General features: G+C 39.3%; 1 protein-coding gene across 6 annotated transcripts in view; it reads left to right on the top strand.

Annotated features, from left to right (window-relative positions):
• Window positions 1-8,888: 8,888 nt before the first annotated feature.
• The window catches only part of synrg (synergin, gamma), a 34,548-nt gene continuing 26,571 nt past the window's right edge, over window positions 8,889-16,865 (top strand). For all 6 annotated transcript variants that reach the window (XM_068584272.1, XM_068584271.1, XM_068584273.1 and 3 more), the window contains exons 1-6: window positions 8,889-8,970; window positions 13,462-13,502; window positions 14,511-14,668; window positions 14,843-14,970; window positions 15,986-16,091; window positions 16,197-16,308. In XM_068584272.1, coding sequence (XP_068440373.1) covers window positions 8,936-8,970; window positions 13,462-13,502; window positions 14,511-14,668; window positions 14,843-14,970; window positions 15,986-16,091; window positions 16,197-16,308 — 580 coding nt within the window. In that variant the 5' untranslated portion in view covers window positions 8,889-8,935. The remainder of the gene's footprint in view (window positions 8,971-13,461; window positions 13,503-14,510; window positions 14,669-14,842; window positions 14,971-15,985; window positions 16,092-16,196; window positions 16,309-16,865) is intronic.

Consider the following 16,865-nt stretch of genomic DNA (forward strand, 5'->3'; position numbering starts at 1 on the left):
CAATCTTTGAAAACAGTATTCAGTTTTGTATGCCACCTGCCATCCTCTTTTCTGACATTACCATGGAACAAAAAACAAGCGCCCCGATATGGCTCACAAGCTGCGGCGGTACAGACTTGAACGAAGCTCTGGGGACAACCGACATTACTCTGTGATTTAAGGTGGGAATATGAAGTCACCCTTAAACTACGACAGAGACAGTGATTAGCCTCTGTGAAGGCTGAAAGACTCACAACAAGTTCCTGGAAGCCAACACAACACGTCTTGCACGTGAGCAGAACAGTGTGACAATCACAATCTCCCCCGTACACATCTTGAGCGTGTGTTTGACATGCATTACTGGGCCTTAAGGAGTCTTCCATATTATTCTGTCACACGCAGCTTTACTGTGCTAGCATACAGGGGATTCATCATTACAGGAGTCGTTCAATGTGTATACTGTGATTGAAAAGACTTTGACAATCTTGAAAGGACTATGCAATGTTTGTGTTTTATGTATGACAGGAGTCTTCACAGAACTCCACACACTTGAGACTGGAAATGAATATGCACTATCAGTGAAGCCACCAACAATTAGCCCGCAGCTTACAGTTTAGACTGCATGCTGGAGCTGCTGTTGATAAAGTTGCCTGTAAAATAACAGAAAAGCAGATGGATGAATGTGTGAAAGCTATGCCAAAGAAAAAGCGTCCGCCAGCAATGTCTACGGAGGGAGGACTGACTCACACTGTAACTGTTGCCCTTCCTCACTGTGCTGTTTGCACACACTGGTTCAGGTGAATTTCAGGAATGGGACTCACCCGCCTCCTTCTCCCACTTTCTTGCCTCGATGTGAAGAGAAACCAAATTGGACAAATATTGTTAATAACTCCTCATCATACACCAGGACCCCAACTTGGGGGGTTAGAATGGAAATATTGACAAGTATTCTGAAACAAAACAGTCAAATTAGTCTGGTATTTTGTGAAGGAGAGAGACATGACAGAGGGCAGTGTTGTGACAGCAGCTGCTCTAATCATACAGGAATCCACAGAGACTGGGAAACGTTGGGGAGCGGAGCAGCTGCTGTGGGTTCAGACGCCCACGCTAACTGTACCGAAGCATGTTTGGACGCGAACTGGCCATTTGTGTTTGCCCCCCCCCCCACCCCCTCCCCAAGCAGCAAAGGTACACGTGTGCAGACGTGGAGCTGTAAGCTCGCGAGCAATGGACGCGACCACATTTGGCATCAAGAATCACTATTACTGCGTGTGTCAGATCCAGTCTCCGGTTCAATATTAGGTCATTTCATTTGTTATTGTTATGTTGGTCGCTTGGTTTGTATTATAGGCACATCTACTGCCATCTGATCAGAAGGCACTCACACTTGTGTGACAGAATATGATTTTTTTCTTCTCGTCCTAATGTATTATTTTTGTATAAAAATTTAAATCAATCATAAATCATTATTTATACTTTCTGAGAAAATGTTGATATTTCAAGTAAAAGTTTTTTTTCCTAAAAGAATATGTGGATTTGGTTATTTTGTGTGCACATTTAAAGAAATGTCCTTGCTGTAATATTACTATTATATTATACTCAGTCTAACTATTTGATTTACTGTTTGGATTGTTAACAATATATTTGTAAGAATTTTCGTTTGTATCATATCAAACACATTTGGATGACTATTTTATAATACATTTCCAACTTATTTCAAATCTTGACTTGCAGGGTTACTTGTATCTCAGCTAGTAGCTCTAAGATACAAGTAGTGGAGCAAAAAGTACAATATTTTCCACTGAAATGCAATGGATTAGAAGTTTGAAGTAACATAAAATGTAAGTACTTCAAATGTGTACTTAGGTGCACTGCTCGAGTTACTTTCCACCGCTCCAAAATGTTTATAACTCCTAAAGATGTTGTGGTGTTGCTGCACGATAAGACAAACTGCCTCTTTGAAGTTCATAGATCTAAAGTGCACATTACTACTCCAGCAACAGGTTCACTGAACCCGACATGTTGATAGCACAATTCATGTGAGCCTTTATCTGGTTCTGACAAAGCCCACTGTAAAAAAAAATATAGTAGCTGTCATTACACACACACCTTCATTTTAAGAGGTTTTGAAACGACAACTTCTAGAAATTTTTGGAATAAGAATTCTTTCGGTTGTATCTGCATCTGAAGTGTGATATAAGCCAGTCGTTTTAATACTATTAACCCTGTTCTGCTTACAAAGAAAATTGATCATAGGCGCTTTAAAGACATCGACTTTTAAATAAAAGTTTGCATCATGATAAAAACATTTACCACTTTAAAACCTCGTGGCTTATATGACCCTTAACTCTGCTTCTCTATCCCTGTGTTGACCTGCAGCCTCCGTCGTGGAGCCCTGCTGTTTGAGCCCTTGTAATCCACTGATGTTGCTCTATTTGGTTTTCAATGAGGCCTTTGATTTTCAGACCCAGGAGGCCTCTACAGGTCTGACTATGTCTCTTTTACTCTTTTCTCTAAAAGAAACTGAAATACTGAAAGGCCCATTAGCATCTGTTAGAGTTTGAGACACAACACTGAACTCTCTAAATGTGCCATTTAATTCAGCCGTGAATTCGAGTGTGGATACAAGCTCGATTCAGGAGCACGTTCTCAGACAGCTGTTGGAAATGTGCTCCGGACTATTCTGGCTTCAAACACAGGTTATATTTGCTAAACCCAGCAGCTAGCTTGTTGTTTTGTTTCACCTCCCGTGTGCTCCATTGTTAGTTTTGTTATTTCAGGGATGAGTTTATTAATCCGGAAACATGCAGGTGAATGTTTTATGGATTGTATTACCAAAACTCACTTTTTTTTAAATACAATCAACGATGCATGATCATCTGAACCATCTGATGTTCTGATTATGCGCATAGTCAACTTGCACATGGACAGCTATTTTTATTTGTTATTTATTATACATGCCGATTGTTAAATTAATTACAGCACAAGGTCAAAAGTATAATTCAAATTATAATAATACTATTTTCTATCAACCAAACAGAAAGAAACATCTTCAGTGTGTTATTGCTCGTCTTTCAGCGGCGAGGCTTTAATCATTTAGGAATAATGTGAACAAGAGGGAATAATAAACACATTATACATTGCTACAATTGTTTAATAATCACTATAGTGTTAGTAAGTTTGGGAATATTTTTGACAACTAAACTGAATGTAAAAAAGTATTCTCACCTTAACAGGCCTCAGTAAATATTATCCTAAAACATTTTATACTAATGTCTTCCTTAATTTTTCATCAGATATCCCAATTTTGAGGAGCAAAACAAACTGGTTCAACACTAAAATATCACAATGAATTTGTCGACGCATACGCAGGGCTGCTGTCATCTTCCAGGAAGCTTCATCCGGTCTTCAGGACATACAGTTTCGTCAACTCCTCCTTGGCTTTCTAATTCTGTGCCGCATCTATCTGATCAAAGCCTTCCAGGGAACAGAGGATCATTGACTCTCCTTTCACCTCTTATAAGCCGACTGGAATGACTCCCAGGCAGCAGAGCGTAAAACAGGAAAGGTCATGACTGATGCTGCCTCTTCTTTGGCCAGACAAAGTTCATCTGGGGAAATGATGCCAGTCAGAATATAATGTCTAGTGATCCTTATCCCTTCACCTGTAATTTAAACTAGTTCATCACATGTTAATGTCATATTAAGTTATTAACTCTCAACCTGCTCTTCACACATGTGCACTTGGGACAAGTTCAAGTTTCTTAATCAGTATTAACACTTCGAGACACATACTGTGCAACTTACTGCAATAAAAACATAAATACTGCAACTGCTATCGGCGATATTAAATATACATCCCACTCAAATTGATTCCATTGCTATTATCATGCAAGTTCTAATACTTTGGTATGTTGATATGGAAAGTGACTCAGGTGATTTCTATATAGAAAGGTGACCTAGAAAACAATTGGCCTATATTCAAGCTGTCCTGGATTGCTGCAGGTGTAAGTCCTAAAACCTGGAAATGAGTCAGAATGTTTAATTTCTGGTTCCCTTACATGACTAATACTAGGTCAGTGGTTAATGCAAGTTTAGGAGATTATACCATTTCGTTTCTCTAACTTAAGATACCTATTTGAACACCCGTCTGGTGAATTTGAAAGCGTTTATGTGTCTTTAAAAAGGGTATCAATTTGCTAAATGAGGCGACATAACGTTTGAGTCAAACGTTAGCTTTTTACTCCTGGCGATTGCATTCAATCTCTGAAAAATCATAATCGTTCTTGTTAATCTGTGAAGATTATCACGCTGAACAAAAGATGTCAAAAGGTATCCTTCATGTTTGTTTGTGACAGACCTAATTGTATGCAATCTAAAGAAAAAATACCATTGGCTTTTTGTCAGGGTGACCAGTGTGGTGCTAACTTCTGCATTGGCCTATAATTCCTGATGATGATGGAGGTGGACCAACAGATCTGTGCGGTCAAGGACTCGAGAGGTCAACACGAGGAGCGAGACGACACCCGGGTAACAGAGGAGAGGGGCAAAGAGACAGAAAGTGGAAGCTGCAGGGTGAATGTGGCCGTGTGTTTAGCAGAGCCAGAAGAAAGGATACTACATCAACTCCAGCTGTGGTCCGAGGGGTTAATGGGTAAGACTACCCAGCAGGGGTCAAGGGTCAGGAGGCCACTCTCTGCCAGGGCTAATTGGTCACTGCGACCAGAGTTAACGCCAACCTTTCTATGGAGAAATACATACACATGTATGGAGCTGCTCTGACAGAGGTCTTCCATCAAAAGGCCTCATCAAGGAGGCCTCTGTTGTGCCCTGCACAGTCATGGAGATCAGTCAGGCCTCTGCAGTAACAATCAGCACCCTTCACTGTACATCGCCACCAGCACCACCTACAGTGACAGCCAGGCTGGACGCGTGAAAAGATTGGGAGCTATTGATCTCAAGTTTTTTTTTTATTCAATTAAATTCAGCTCATTGGCATTCTCTTTTTCAAAGTGTTGAAAAATGAAAGCTGAATGTGAGAAGTATTTTTGGTTTACCTTAATCTGTAGTCTACACTTTAATGATTTTGAGCTTGTTTCCTGCAGTGTGTCTTAGTCAAAAAGAAAAAAAGAAAGAAAACAAACTTGAATCATTTCCACGATCCAATTTTCAGACATTTGAGTCCAAAACCAAATCCATAAGCTGTGAATAGTGATTGAGATATCCATAATAATACTGGGAACTCAGAATGAATACTAAGGTAATAATACCTTGACTTATTTCCTAAGAGTTAACAAACTTGAACACGGAAACGTAAACGCATAAAACCCCATTTCCAATCATCTGCACAAACCTGAATGAAACTCACTGTGCACCCAAATCAGCAAACCCAGTCCTTTTTCTCCAGGATAGTTTTTGCCAAATTCAATGGCACACTAAAGTTATTTGGCTTCTATATATAAATTAGGCGACACATGGTTCAGTGCCATACTTTTGTTCAATATCCACATATGTCCTACTATTGTTTGTATAAATATAATTTGAGAGTATATACATGTAAAACAAAAACAAAAGGGGGTATTGAACATTTAGCAATGGCCACTCAATGAATTTATAACAATAACATACTAATAGCTGTCAGAAGCATGGCCTCAGACTGTGATAGATCTTACATAGACCTTAAGAGCCTGTCATGTGCTTGATGCCAGATGTATTTACCCTTTGATGAGCTTGTAAAATATTTAAATGTTGAGACAGAATTCACTTTGTCACTATCCAAGCACTTGATACATGAGGCTTCTTTATGGCTATCATGTAGGATTTTACATGAAATAAATCATCTACAATAAACCAGCATTAAACTAAATATCAGGACCACGGGAGGTGTTTCAGATAAGACTCTGCAGAGCCGAAGTAGAAGTCTGTTTCCACCAGAATGAGTCTACATTTACCCTATTTGCATCTGAGGCTGAAAATCTGCAGTTTAGAGGAATCCTGATGGATTGATGTTGTCATTCTGATGCTGTCACAGGCTTGATGCTGGACAGGTTAATGATTTATGGGGAATAGTGTGATGCCCAGAATGGGACCCGGGTTAATGTTCACCTTTCTCGCCGGACCTCCTCTCTGGGGGGGCTGCCCACAGCCAGTCCACATCCAACACTGGAGGGGGACGTGACTGACTGACTGACTGACTGAGTCGGCCGGCCTCCAGCTAAACCCGACACACACAGCAGGGAGGGACACCGTGATCTGCTCTCAGAGAAGTGGAGGGAACAGAAAACTGACGAGGCCTAATCATCTTTTAAATGAGTTTTAATAGAAGCAATAAAGAGCAGCAGAAAATAATCCATGCGACTGTATTGAGCTCACATAAACAAATCAATGCGCACAGGCGATAATTAAAGTTGCCTTCTCTTGAAAGTGTGAATGTTTGAGCGTCACTGTGTAGGAGGAGGAATGTAGTTTGATACACGAAGGCTGTTCTCACATTTGTAGAAAGGTTTCCTGTCCAGCTGTGATATGTCCCGGAAATCTCGCCACTGAAACCCAGTTTGTGATATTGCAAACGTGAGGGATTTCATCAGTGGGTCATAGGCTTAATCAACACTGTATTAACTCATTCGGCGATAGAGGGTGACTTAACAGACATGTATTTAAATTCAAATCTTTGAGATTGTTACTGAAAAAATATTAGTTTTTTCTGTATGACTGATCAATTACATTTTTTTTCCATTTTCATCTATGCACATTTTGATCTGAGTGCTGCTTTATTTTTAAGTTTTAATTAGTCCAGAATTAGCCTCCAACCCCCACCATGTGTAAGTGTACAGTATAAACTTAGCTCATTAAAAAAAGAAAAATGCTATTTCCTAGCGACAATGCTGAGAACATTACCAGTAGTACGGTCAATATATAGGCACACCATTTTGACACGAGGCAGAGATCTTTATCAAATTACTCATGTTAGGCAAAACATTGTGAAATGTGACTTTTCTTTAAGTCTGAACATAATGGAATCAGTCTTTAAAACATCTGCCATGACTGTTTTTTAACTGTAAAATTTACCTGCACCATTCACAAAACAATTACCAAGGACACATCCTCAGTGTTCTTATTTAAAGCTGCAGTTCTCTCTTAAATGAAAGTGAAATAAATCAAATCCTTCGGAAAAACTGTCTCCACTCTGTTTTTATCATGTGGGTAAAGTACTGTGAAAACAAAACATTTCTGTCTAACAACTTTATATTCATATGTGAAACTAAAAATGAACTTTTTCTATTTGTTATGTGTCACTATACAGCCTAAATGGTCACATTAGTCCCTCTGTCATGTATATGGACTTTGAATCATTGCTGTTGAATACAGCAGAGGTATAGGAAAGCGTGAGGGCAGACCAGGTGATGGATAGCAGCCGGGCTTGTCATTGGCTCTCTTGCACTGCTCTCATTAAGCTGTAAATCTTTCACAACAGCACCCGCTATAAGACAATACAAGAGAGGCTTTTCCTTGTTGCTCCACCTTGTCATTGGTGTAACAATGAAATTGCCAAGTGAATCACTTTGTCAGGATGCACAATGGCCTCAATGCTTCAAGCAGCCAGTAAAAATGTTAGACAAGACATCAGTGGACAGACACAATAGGCGTGCAATACAAATATCAAAATATGTAGTATACTTATGACAGATTTCAAATACATTAACTTAGAGAATAAAACGTACACTTACAGAAAAAAACTGGTTATCTACCTGTTTGAGTAGTGAAGAAAGATTAAATGCTGTTTACCACTTTAAAATATAGCAATTTAAATGTAAAATGGTTTCTTGATTTCACAAGGCAACTGTTGTTGTCATTTATCAGAAATTAATATGACTTTGTTTCATAAGTATACCAAAATATGTTTTAAAAAACATATATTGCAATTTTGGATTTAAATATTTTAATAACAGAAGCATCATTGTCTTAAATGATGTGCTGCCACAGTCAAAAAAAAGGATACATGACATCTTAGTGGTGAGGAAAACATTTTCACTTTGAAGCTACTTCATTATAAATTGGAAATATGTAGATTTACAGGGAGGGTGTGCTACAGGAAAATTGTCAGAGGCCCTTTAATAAATAACTTTCTGACTGCATCTACATGCATAGTCCATATTCCCATCATCATACTTCTTGTCCAGAATGACAAATGATCAGTCTTTCTCGACAGACACATAGTCAGTGTCAGACTGTACAAAATGCATACAGGTTTAATCATACATCCTGTGTGTGGCTGGACATAAACAAACCTGAAAACAAGCTTAACACTGACACCTGTTGGAAAATATATTGTATTGCAGCAAAATACAAAACGGGCTGAGGGCATTTCAAGTCCTGTGTAATGCCTCAAAGGACGTCCAGGCGAATAATCAGTCCCTCGTCTTTCTATATTACTCAAACGCCGTCCGCTATGGCTTGATGTCTCATTCAGTCATCATTGCGAACAGTAAATCATGCTTATGTGTATGTTGATCCTTCAGGGATATAATTGTAACTGAAGTTGACCTACAGGAGAATAACTAATTGAAACAATACAGAATGCCGGTGAGCTTTCTTATATTATTATATTTTGATTGCCACCGTGTCACCGGTGCTTTATGTTTTCTTTTACATTAATAAAGACATTGCCACCATGAATTGATACAGTAAAGGCACACACTGGTGCTTACAAAATCACTAGAATGAGAAAGGAAATTAAAGTGTTTGGTACTCAATATTTTTATAATTATGACCCCCTACCGCTCTAAAAAAAAAAAAAAAAGCCTCATTCCTTGAATTGTGTCACAGGTATGAGAGAGCGTCGGTCATTTAGCAGGAAGTGAGCTGTGCCCGTGAGACCAAACTCAGGGCATCACTGCCCCATGGCGGCCACCGTCACTGCTGACGTCATCTCCTACTGGTGACTGCTGTTATCAAGATGGCGCTGCGGCCAGGATCAGGGGGAGGCGGCAGGTAATTTGGCATTTTTAAATCATCTATGTCGCTACAATGTAAGCAACTCGTGAGCTCTCCACCTCAGACAGCCCCTCAGCAACACACTACTCGCACAGAAGGACCGTAAAGACAGCGGTTGAAAACGGTTGTTGTTGTCAGGGCGATGATGATGAGATGAGATGGCTGGTTGTCAGGTGTCAGCTAACGTTAGCTAGCTGGGTTTTGCTGCTTCTCCACGCTCCGCTGGGACCAAAACAAAGCCACAGTGCTCGTTTATTAAACACATTTCACGCGTTATGTCTCTTGTAGCTGTTAGTGTGCACGCAGTTCACCGTACTCAGTGTCGTATCCCGATACTCACCAAAACACACGTCCACAGTACTCTCTGGTAACTTGAGCATTGTCAGAAAAATAAGCTAGCACCTATACAGACAGGCCTGTGCACGGCCGACTATGTTGCAATCTGGCCTTATCAACTTTCTTAGTCTGCCGTAGGGGGAGGCTATTCAGTAACATGTCGGTTGTTGATTAAGTATTTAAGAAAGTGGAGCAGGAGGGAATTAAAGATCGAGCAAAACGCACTGTACATGACATCTAGATCAATTAAAAGATGTCTCTCCTCCTCACACACAAGCTGCAAGTCCTCTTCTGCAGTCCCACTGCTCTGCTTATTGTTTGTTTTATACTGGTTTACTGTATCGCATGTCTCTCATCTCTACCGGGTTCATAGGTAGTTGTAGCAGATGTTGAGAGGATGTACAGGTGTCTTACTAAAGTAGTGTGATGATGATGATGGTCTGCAGGCGAGATGAGAAGACGAGCCTCATGATTCTTTCAAAGCTGAGCTCGAGCAGTTTGAATAATAAATAGGCTCTGGCTTTAGCCATCTCGACGAGCCAGGTGATACTGATCTGACAGGTGAAACCAAAGCCCCCATGGCTGCAGTGTGGGCAGTAGGAAAAAGCTAGTGTAATGTGAAGACCAGAAGGTTATACTAGTTCTTTTTACAATGCTGATCACGCTGCTGATGTCTGGTGGACAGTTACTGACTTGTGACAAATGAGTATAGAGAGCAGAAGAAAATGTCTTAATGTAGTTAGTCAGACAGGAATGTGCCAGTAATAGCTCTTCTAATGGCTGCTGTGGATACGGCGTCACCTTTAGGCACTTGTAGAGGACAATCCACAAAAAATCTGAATTTGTACAGTTTGTCAACTGTCATGTTAGAGCTGTTGTGTGTATTAGGCCGTCGTGACACTGTCTGATGGCTATATTACATTTTTAAAGGAGTTTTGTATTCATAAATTTGAATGTATATTCTACCGCAGATAGTGGATTTTATTCATATTGCTCACTCAAAACCACCAGTATCCCTTTTTTTTTTGACAGACGACTTTCTGTCAGATGAATAAAGTCTTCATATTTCTTGCATTGGGGCATATTTTCTTCTCTCACCATGTTCAAATCTGTTTCTATGAGAAATATAATGGATGTAAATGAGGGAATTACATTTTGGATTGTGTGAGTGCCGTGTGTTTAACTGCCAGACATGATAGTACAACGATACTAAATTAAAAGGTGACAGGAGTGCCTGAGTGGAAAGCCAGGAGGTGGAGCAGTAGTGCAGCTTAAAAAATATCTTGTTAGAAGCTTGGTTCAAGGAACGTTTGTACTTGTAAATGTATTAGTGAATGTATGTAATGATGCAAAGCTGATTGGTCAAAGATCTAGTAGATCAAACTGTAAGGAAGGCTGACGGTGACAGAAATGCTTGATAGCCTCTTCTATTGTGTCAGGTGATGATGGTCAGACGTCTGACCTCTTGAATGTCTCATGCTCTACTGTGCTTGTCGAGAGTATTGTATTCTGGGGTGTGTTTTGCAAAATTGGAATTATAACAAATGTTCTCTCTCCAATCATCAGTTCAGGAGAACTGCATACATGGTTATTACAGTGACTATAATCTATGGCAGCCAGAGTTGTAATTTAATATTTTAGTTGTGGTTGGTGTGTGTAGCAGAGCAGGGGCCTTCTTCTCTGTTTCATTGCCTGTGGTTGCTGGTTAATAAAATATTTAACTTTATGAAGGATCTCATGCCACTTTCTGTGTACCTGATGAACAGGAACGAGATCAGATATTTTAAAACCAAAGATTGATTATTCAGTGAACAATGATAAAAAAAACATCAACTCCTCTATTTTATTTTGATGATACCAGAGAATGAAAGACATAATGATGGTATTAATTTAACTATTAGTTTCAGTTTTAATAAAGGGTTAATTTACTGTCCACTCAGTTTTTCATTTCACTTCTAAGTCTGTATTTCCCTTTGAAGGCGTTCTCATCAGGCCACTGTGTATTCCACTGAGAGAGAAGTTTTTGAATAAGCTTGAATTATTTTTATTTTAGCTTCCTCAGTAGTGATGACATTGACTAAAACTCCTGACCCTGCCTTCTGTTTCCCAGCTTTCAAAACGGTTTAATGATAGCTGTCGGATGATTACAGGCCTTTTACAAGGCGCTGGCGTCCGCAGCTGCTATCACTGCTTATCTCCTTCCACGTTAATCTGCCCAGCCATGACCCGTTATTTGCTGCAGGATGGTGGGCAGCAGTGCTGTAGCGCTCATCTAAATGCTTTTAAGCTGCAAATCTTACAGGGAGCAGATGTGATTCTGAAACCTTACGGTCGAGCATCATCAGTCATATATGTGTGTGTGTGTGTGTGTGTGTGTGTGTGTGTGTGTGTGTGTATGTATATGAAGACAAACATTCATACACATACACTCATACAATCAAATCTTATTAAAATATCATTCTGTGATGGCATTTCTGTTGAAAATGTCACCCCCTTTATTCAACCCTCCAATTTTGTTTTCTGACCACATGGGTGCATTTAAGCCATTGCTCAGTTTGAATTATTTATTTTTCATTATATAGCAGCTTTAAAATGTATGTATTAACGTATTACTTTTGTATAACACAATTTTGCGTATAGAAAAAGCTTGATTGATCAAAGACATTTTCTTATTTTAGTGATGTCTGTATTTGCTGCTCTTCTCTATTGAATATCACTGTATTACATTTAGTATATCTGAATTTTGCATCTCATTTTAGTATCTCTAAATTTTGTATTGTTGGTCGGAGAAAACAAGTGATGCAAACACATTAACGGAGCATTTCTTACTTTTTGTGGCAGTTTGTAGACTGAATTGATTATTTAAAAATAATCGTTAGTTATTATGGCCAAAGAATCCAGTATTTTACACTTGACTGTCATAGTTTACGAAAGTATTTTTTTCATGTAGAAGTGAAAGTTGGGTCTAAATTATTTCCTTTTTGCCACAGGGAGTTTGTAATTGCTTGGTGAATGCTTGCACTGTCTGATGAGTTCCCTGCATCTCTTTTGTTAGTACAGTTATGTTGGTACTAATATTATCAGTATGATAGTGTCACCTATTGGATTAGTCAGTCCAGGACACAGAGGTCTTGCTAGCTCTTTCTCTTGTTTGTCTTTGCATCATCAACTTCAGCTTGAAGAACTGGATTGTAATAAGTTATTTGACAAATAGCCGAAGGCCTGTGTGGGTTGGCGCTCGAAAGTAGTGACTTGGCCGACTTGTAGAAACTTCCTCTGATTGTTTCTTAGAGGCCAGATTATCAGCACAAAGAAGTTGCCTGTGGAAATGAAACTGCATGAATTATTCTGCCTTTTGAGCCTTAATGTTGAAATTTTAAAAGATAAGTGAGTGACAATTTACCCTGGTCTTTTTGCATGAACTAGTTTGTATAACAAATGTTCATTGCTGATCAATTAATTCCATCAGTAAACCAATCAGATGTTGTATTTGTAGTGAAAGCAGCTTTTATGGTGGAAGTAAGACCTTGCCTTCAAATATGGTTCCACTCTAGCAATCAAGGCTTTTATTTATTTTTTAGTTGTGTCAAATGCATACGTACCCTCTTAATTTCTTGTCAACAACAATTAAAGTACAAGCAGGGATTTGCACAATGGAACCACATCCAATTACATTATTTAAAGTCGTAGTTGCAACCGTTTGTTGACTTTAAGCAATCATCATATTTAGTCAAATACAGTTTAACATTTAATTTGTCTTTTACCTTCTATTATTGTGTTATAAGTATTACATTATACTTATGATATTTTAGATTTCTCTCTCTCTCTCTCTCTCTCTCTCTCTCTGTGTGTATGTATGTATGTATGTGTATATATATATATATATATATATATATATATATATATATATATATATATATATATATATAAATCTATCTATCAATGGATAGCTTTGAATGTATTGTTATACAGCACAAATAACAATCGCAGGATAGAAATGCGGTGATTTTGATTTATACTTTGCATTGTTCAAAGCAGCAGGCAACGTGATGAAGGTTTCGAGCTCACCTAAATAAGCTATCTGTCGGTTTCTTTACTCATGTCTCAGTTGAAATCTCATAACCTGCAATTCTGTTTATTTTCTCCCCATAGTTTCATGTATCCTGTTGGGGGGGGCCTGGGACCGCCACAAGGTGAGTCATCCTGCACTCAATATTACCTATTACCTATCTATTCTTTCAAACTGAGTTTTTGAAAATATGTTTCACTCGTTTCATCATCAAAAGCTGATCGTCAAATGGAAAGCGTTGTCCCTCAGAATGTTGATCTGATCAGTGACATAAGATTTAGCATTTTTACGGTGACCCGTTGATCATTTTGCACACCATATCAGTATATTTTGATTAAAAAAATATATACTTATGAAATAGGTCACTTTGATTGTTTTGTGATATATCTATATAATTTATTACGAATAGACTTCATATTAGTCTTTCCTGTTAACAATAGCTCTTTGCCCCATAAAATCCCCATAAGTGCTTGGACAGAATTAAGTAGCAGCAAAGATTCAGCCCATCAGAAATCCATCATCCATGTGTTACCTGTTCCCAGAGAGGTGCATTGTGGGCCACACATGTACTATCATTTAGCTGTGCGTACATTGTCATATTTAGACTCTTGACTTTTCACTCCTGATAAACCATCCACATACCACTAAGGACAAGCACCATTACATGCCCCCATTAGCAATGTCATTTTAGACTAAGTACATTGTGTGTAGCCAGCTAAACAAGCCACTTATTCAGCCCGGTTAAACCGTAAAATAGTGAATCATCTAGAGGCTTGAGTCGGAGCTGGCTGCACAGTTCTGGCTGTCAGCTCACACAGCATCTGTGAAAACAAACACAAGACACTTTTCTATTTTTTTCTTCTTTGCTTTCTCCTCCTGTTTTGCTGTGAGCTGTCACTGTAGTCACCAGAAAAATAGATTTGTTTGTTGCTGAGCCTGTGTCTTTTTCCAGCTGTCTAGGAAATTGATTTGCAATACTGAATCATCCCTAGTCTCTCGAGGCTCTTTTTCATGTTTTTTTAGGTGTACTTTAAATTAGGCATACTCATGCTTTAAATAGTAATTAAAGACACTTCTTTGCCATGTGTGCAGTATATTATAACAGTGTTTGTGTGTGTTTGTGTTTCTGCAGGCATGGTACCCATGCAGCAACAACAACAACAACAACAGCAGCAGCAGCAGCAACAACAGCAGGGCTTCTCTATGGTTCCAGTCATGCAACCGAACATGCAGGGCATGATGGGAATGAACTTTGGGGGACAGATGCCCGCAGGAGCTATGTCTATGCAGGTGAGCTTCTTCTTGATTCTGGGTTTGTTTGTTGTTTAAGGCTTGGATTTAAGAGCTTATCTTATTCTGATTTGCAATGCTTTCCCTCAGTGTGAGTATTTAATATCACGTGCTAGGCCTCATGCTAATGGGTTGTCTGAGCTGCTGTCTGTGTTATTTTTTTGTATCTCACAGGGGGGGATAGCTATTGGTATGCAGAACCCTGGGATGCAGTTCTTGGGACAGCAACAGTTTATGGGTATGAGACCTGCTGGACCCCAATACACTGCGGACATGCAAAAACAAATTGCTGAAGAGCACCAGTAAGACATCTTTCAAATAATGTCATGGTTCTGGTTTGTGTTTATTTGTTTGTGTGTAAAGCATGAATGCTCACATCTGCAGAGCCAACTGAGTAACTAACACACTACATTGTTAAATAGATGAAGCATGAGAGGCTGGAATCACTGTTTTGTTCCCTAACCCCTCAAGTCTAACTGACATCTTTTTAGTATTTTAATGTTATTTTTTTACAAGATGATTTTTTATCATTAGAGGAGTGTTGTACTTGTGCTCATGTGCATCATTGGAGTGTAGTTTGACTGGATCCTAATTTAAAGAGACTGTGATGATCTTTTGTCTGGTTATAAAAGTCTATAACCATTATGCTGATGCCTCTATATGGCTTTTAAAAATAAAACCCTCAGCGGGAAGATTTGCTATTTATATATAGTTATTCCTAATGCCTGTAAACTGGTGCCATCGGGTCAGATTCTGTGCAGCATTTGTTGCTGGAGGCATAGCCACTTGGCTGATACTGCAAATCTGTCTGCGGTACCCGCAAAAATTAAGCCAGAAGTGACGTCCGCAAATCTGCTCGCGATACCCGCGAAACTAAAACTGACAAAATGAACGCACTTCTTAACCTATTTTTGTCACTTGTGTTCCCCTTTCTCCAAGCTATGTGGAAACTGCGACACCTCCACAATCGTGGCAGGAGGATATAAATAAATTAATAAAAAGCTGGCGAAATGGCTCCTCCTCTTCCGCTACGTAGCCAAGATGGCGCCCGTTCAGTGCGAGTAGTGTAGACACGGCCCTGGTCTTGCTCAAAATATTGACAGAAATCATAGTTTTTCATTGAAGAAATTTTTTTGAAAGAAACATTTTTTTTGGAGAATAAATCTCCCTGTCCATATATGCCACCGTAGTCTTTTGGTTCTGGAGGCATAGGCATCAGATCGGCTCTGTTTTTCTGAGCAAGTTCCAACTTCCAACCCATTCAAGGATATTATTTCGTTGGCTCTCCATATAATGTCTCCTCTTCATGGCTTTTAGAAAACGCCTGGGGCAGCAGCAGAAGATGCTGGAAGAGGACAGGAAAAGGAGACAATTTGAGGAGCAGAAACAGAAGCTGAGGCTGCTCAGCAGTGTCAAACCCAAGGTGAGTGTCTCTCTACATCCTGCTCATGTTGCTATTCTTATGGCATGTCGACTGCTGATCTTTGTAACCTTCTGGGCTCTTGATCCTTTATTATTGCGCACTCAGACAGCTGAGAAGAGCCGGGATGATGCTTTGGAGGCAATCAAAGGCAACCTAGATGGCTTCAGCAGAGACGCTAAAATGTACCCTAATCCATCATCACAGACCAAGAAGCCAGGTACCTACACCCCAATGATTTTACCTGTAATCTCTGGGATTTTGTTCCTGTTGTTTCTCTCCATCAGCAGATCTGCTCTGAGTTGGAATGCCTTGTCTAAAAATAATAGCTGGATTAGAGGCAAGTCAGCATGATGACTGCTCAGCTGGCAACCAGACGAGCCAAAACATTGTCAGAGTGTACGACAAAATGGCCGATTCTTGATCACATTTCTTTTTATCACATCATTTTTTCAGTCACTCACATTTGTACAGCTGCCACTCTATTGTTGTAAAAACATGTTTTACGACAGATTTCCCTCATTAAAACTACCTGAGCAAAATTGGAGTTTTGCATTTAACCAACAGTCTAAAGTAGTATTACAGCCGACCTTCTCAACCCGAAAAGCATTTCATAGAATCTGAATATAAATTAAATGTTTTATGACATGCTTTTGGTTGAATTTGCAGTTCGATAGTTTCTGGACTTACGCAATACAGTCTTTATCTTACTCTCGGTATGTCCAGCCCATAATTCATACTCCATTGCAGTGTGTGTCATGTGTTGTGCCATCATCA

The sequence above is a fragment of the Clinocottus analis genome, unplaced genomic scaffold (genome assembly GCF_023055335.1).
Source record: "Clinocottus analis isolate CAN_PGR_092001 unplaced genomic scaffold, fCliAna1.0.p SCAF_2, whole genome shotgun sequence".
Classification (NCBI taxonomy): Eukaryota; Metazoa; Chordata; class Actinopteri; order Perciformes; family Cottidae; genus Clinocottus; species Clinocottus analis.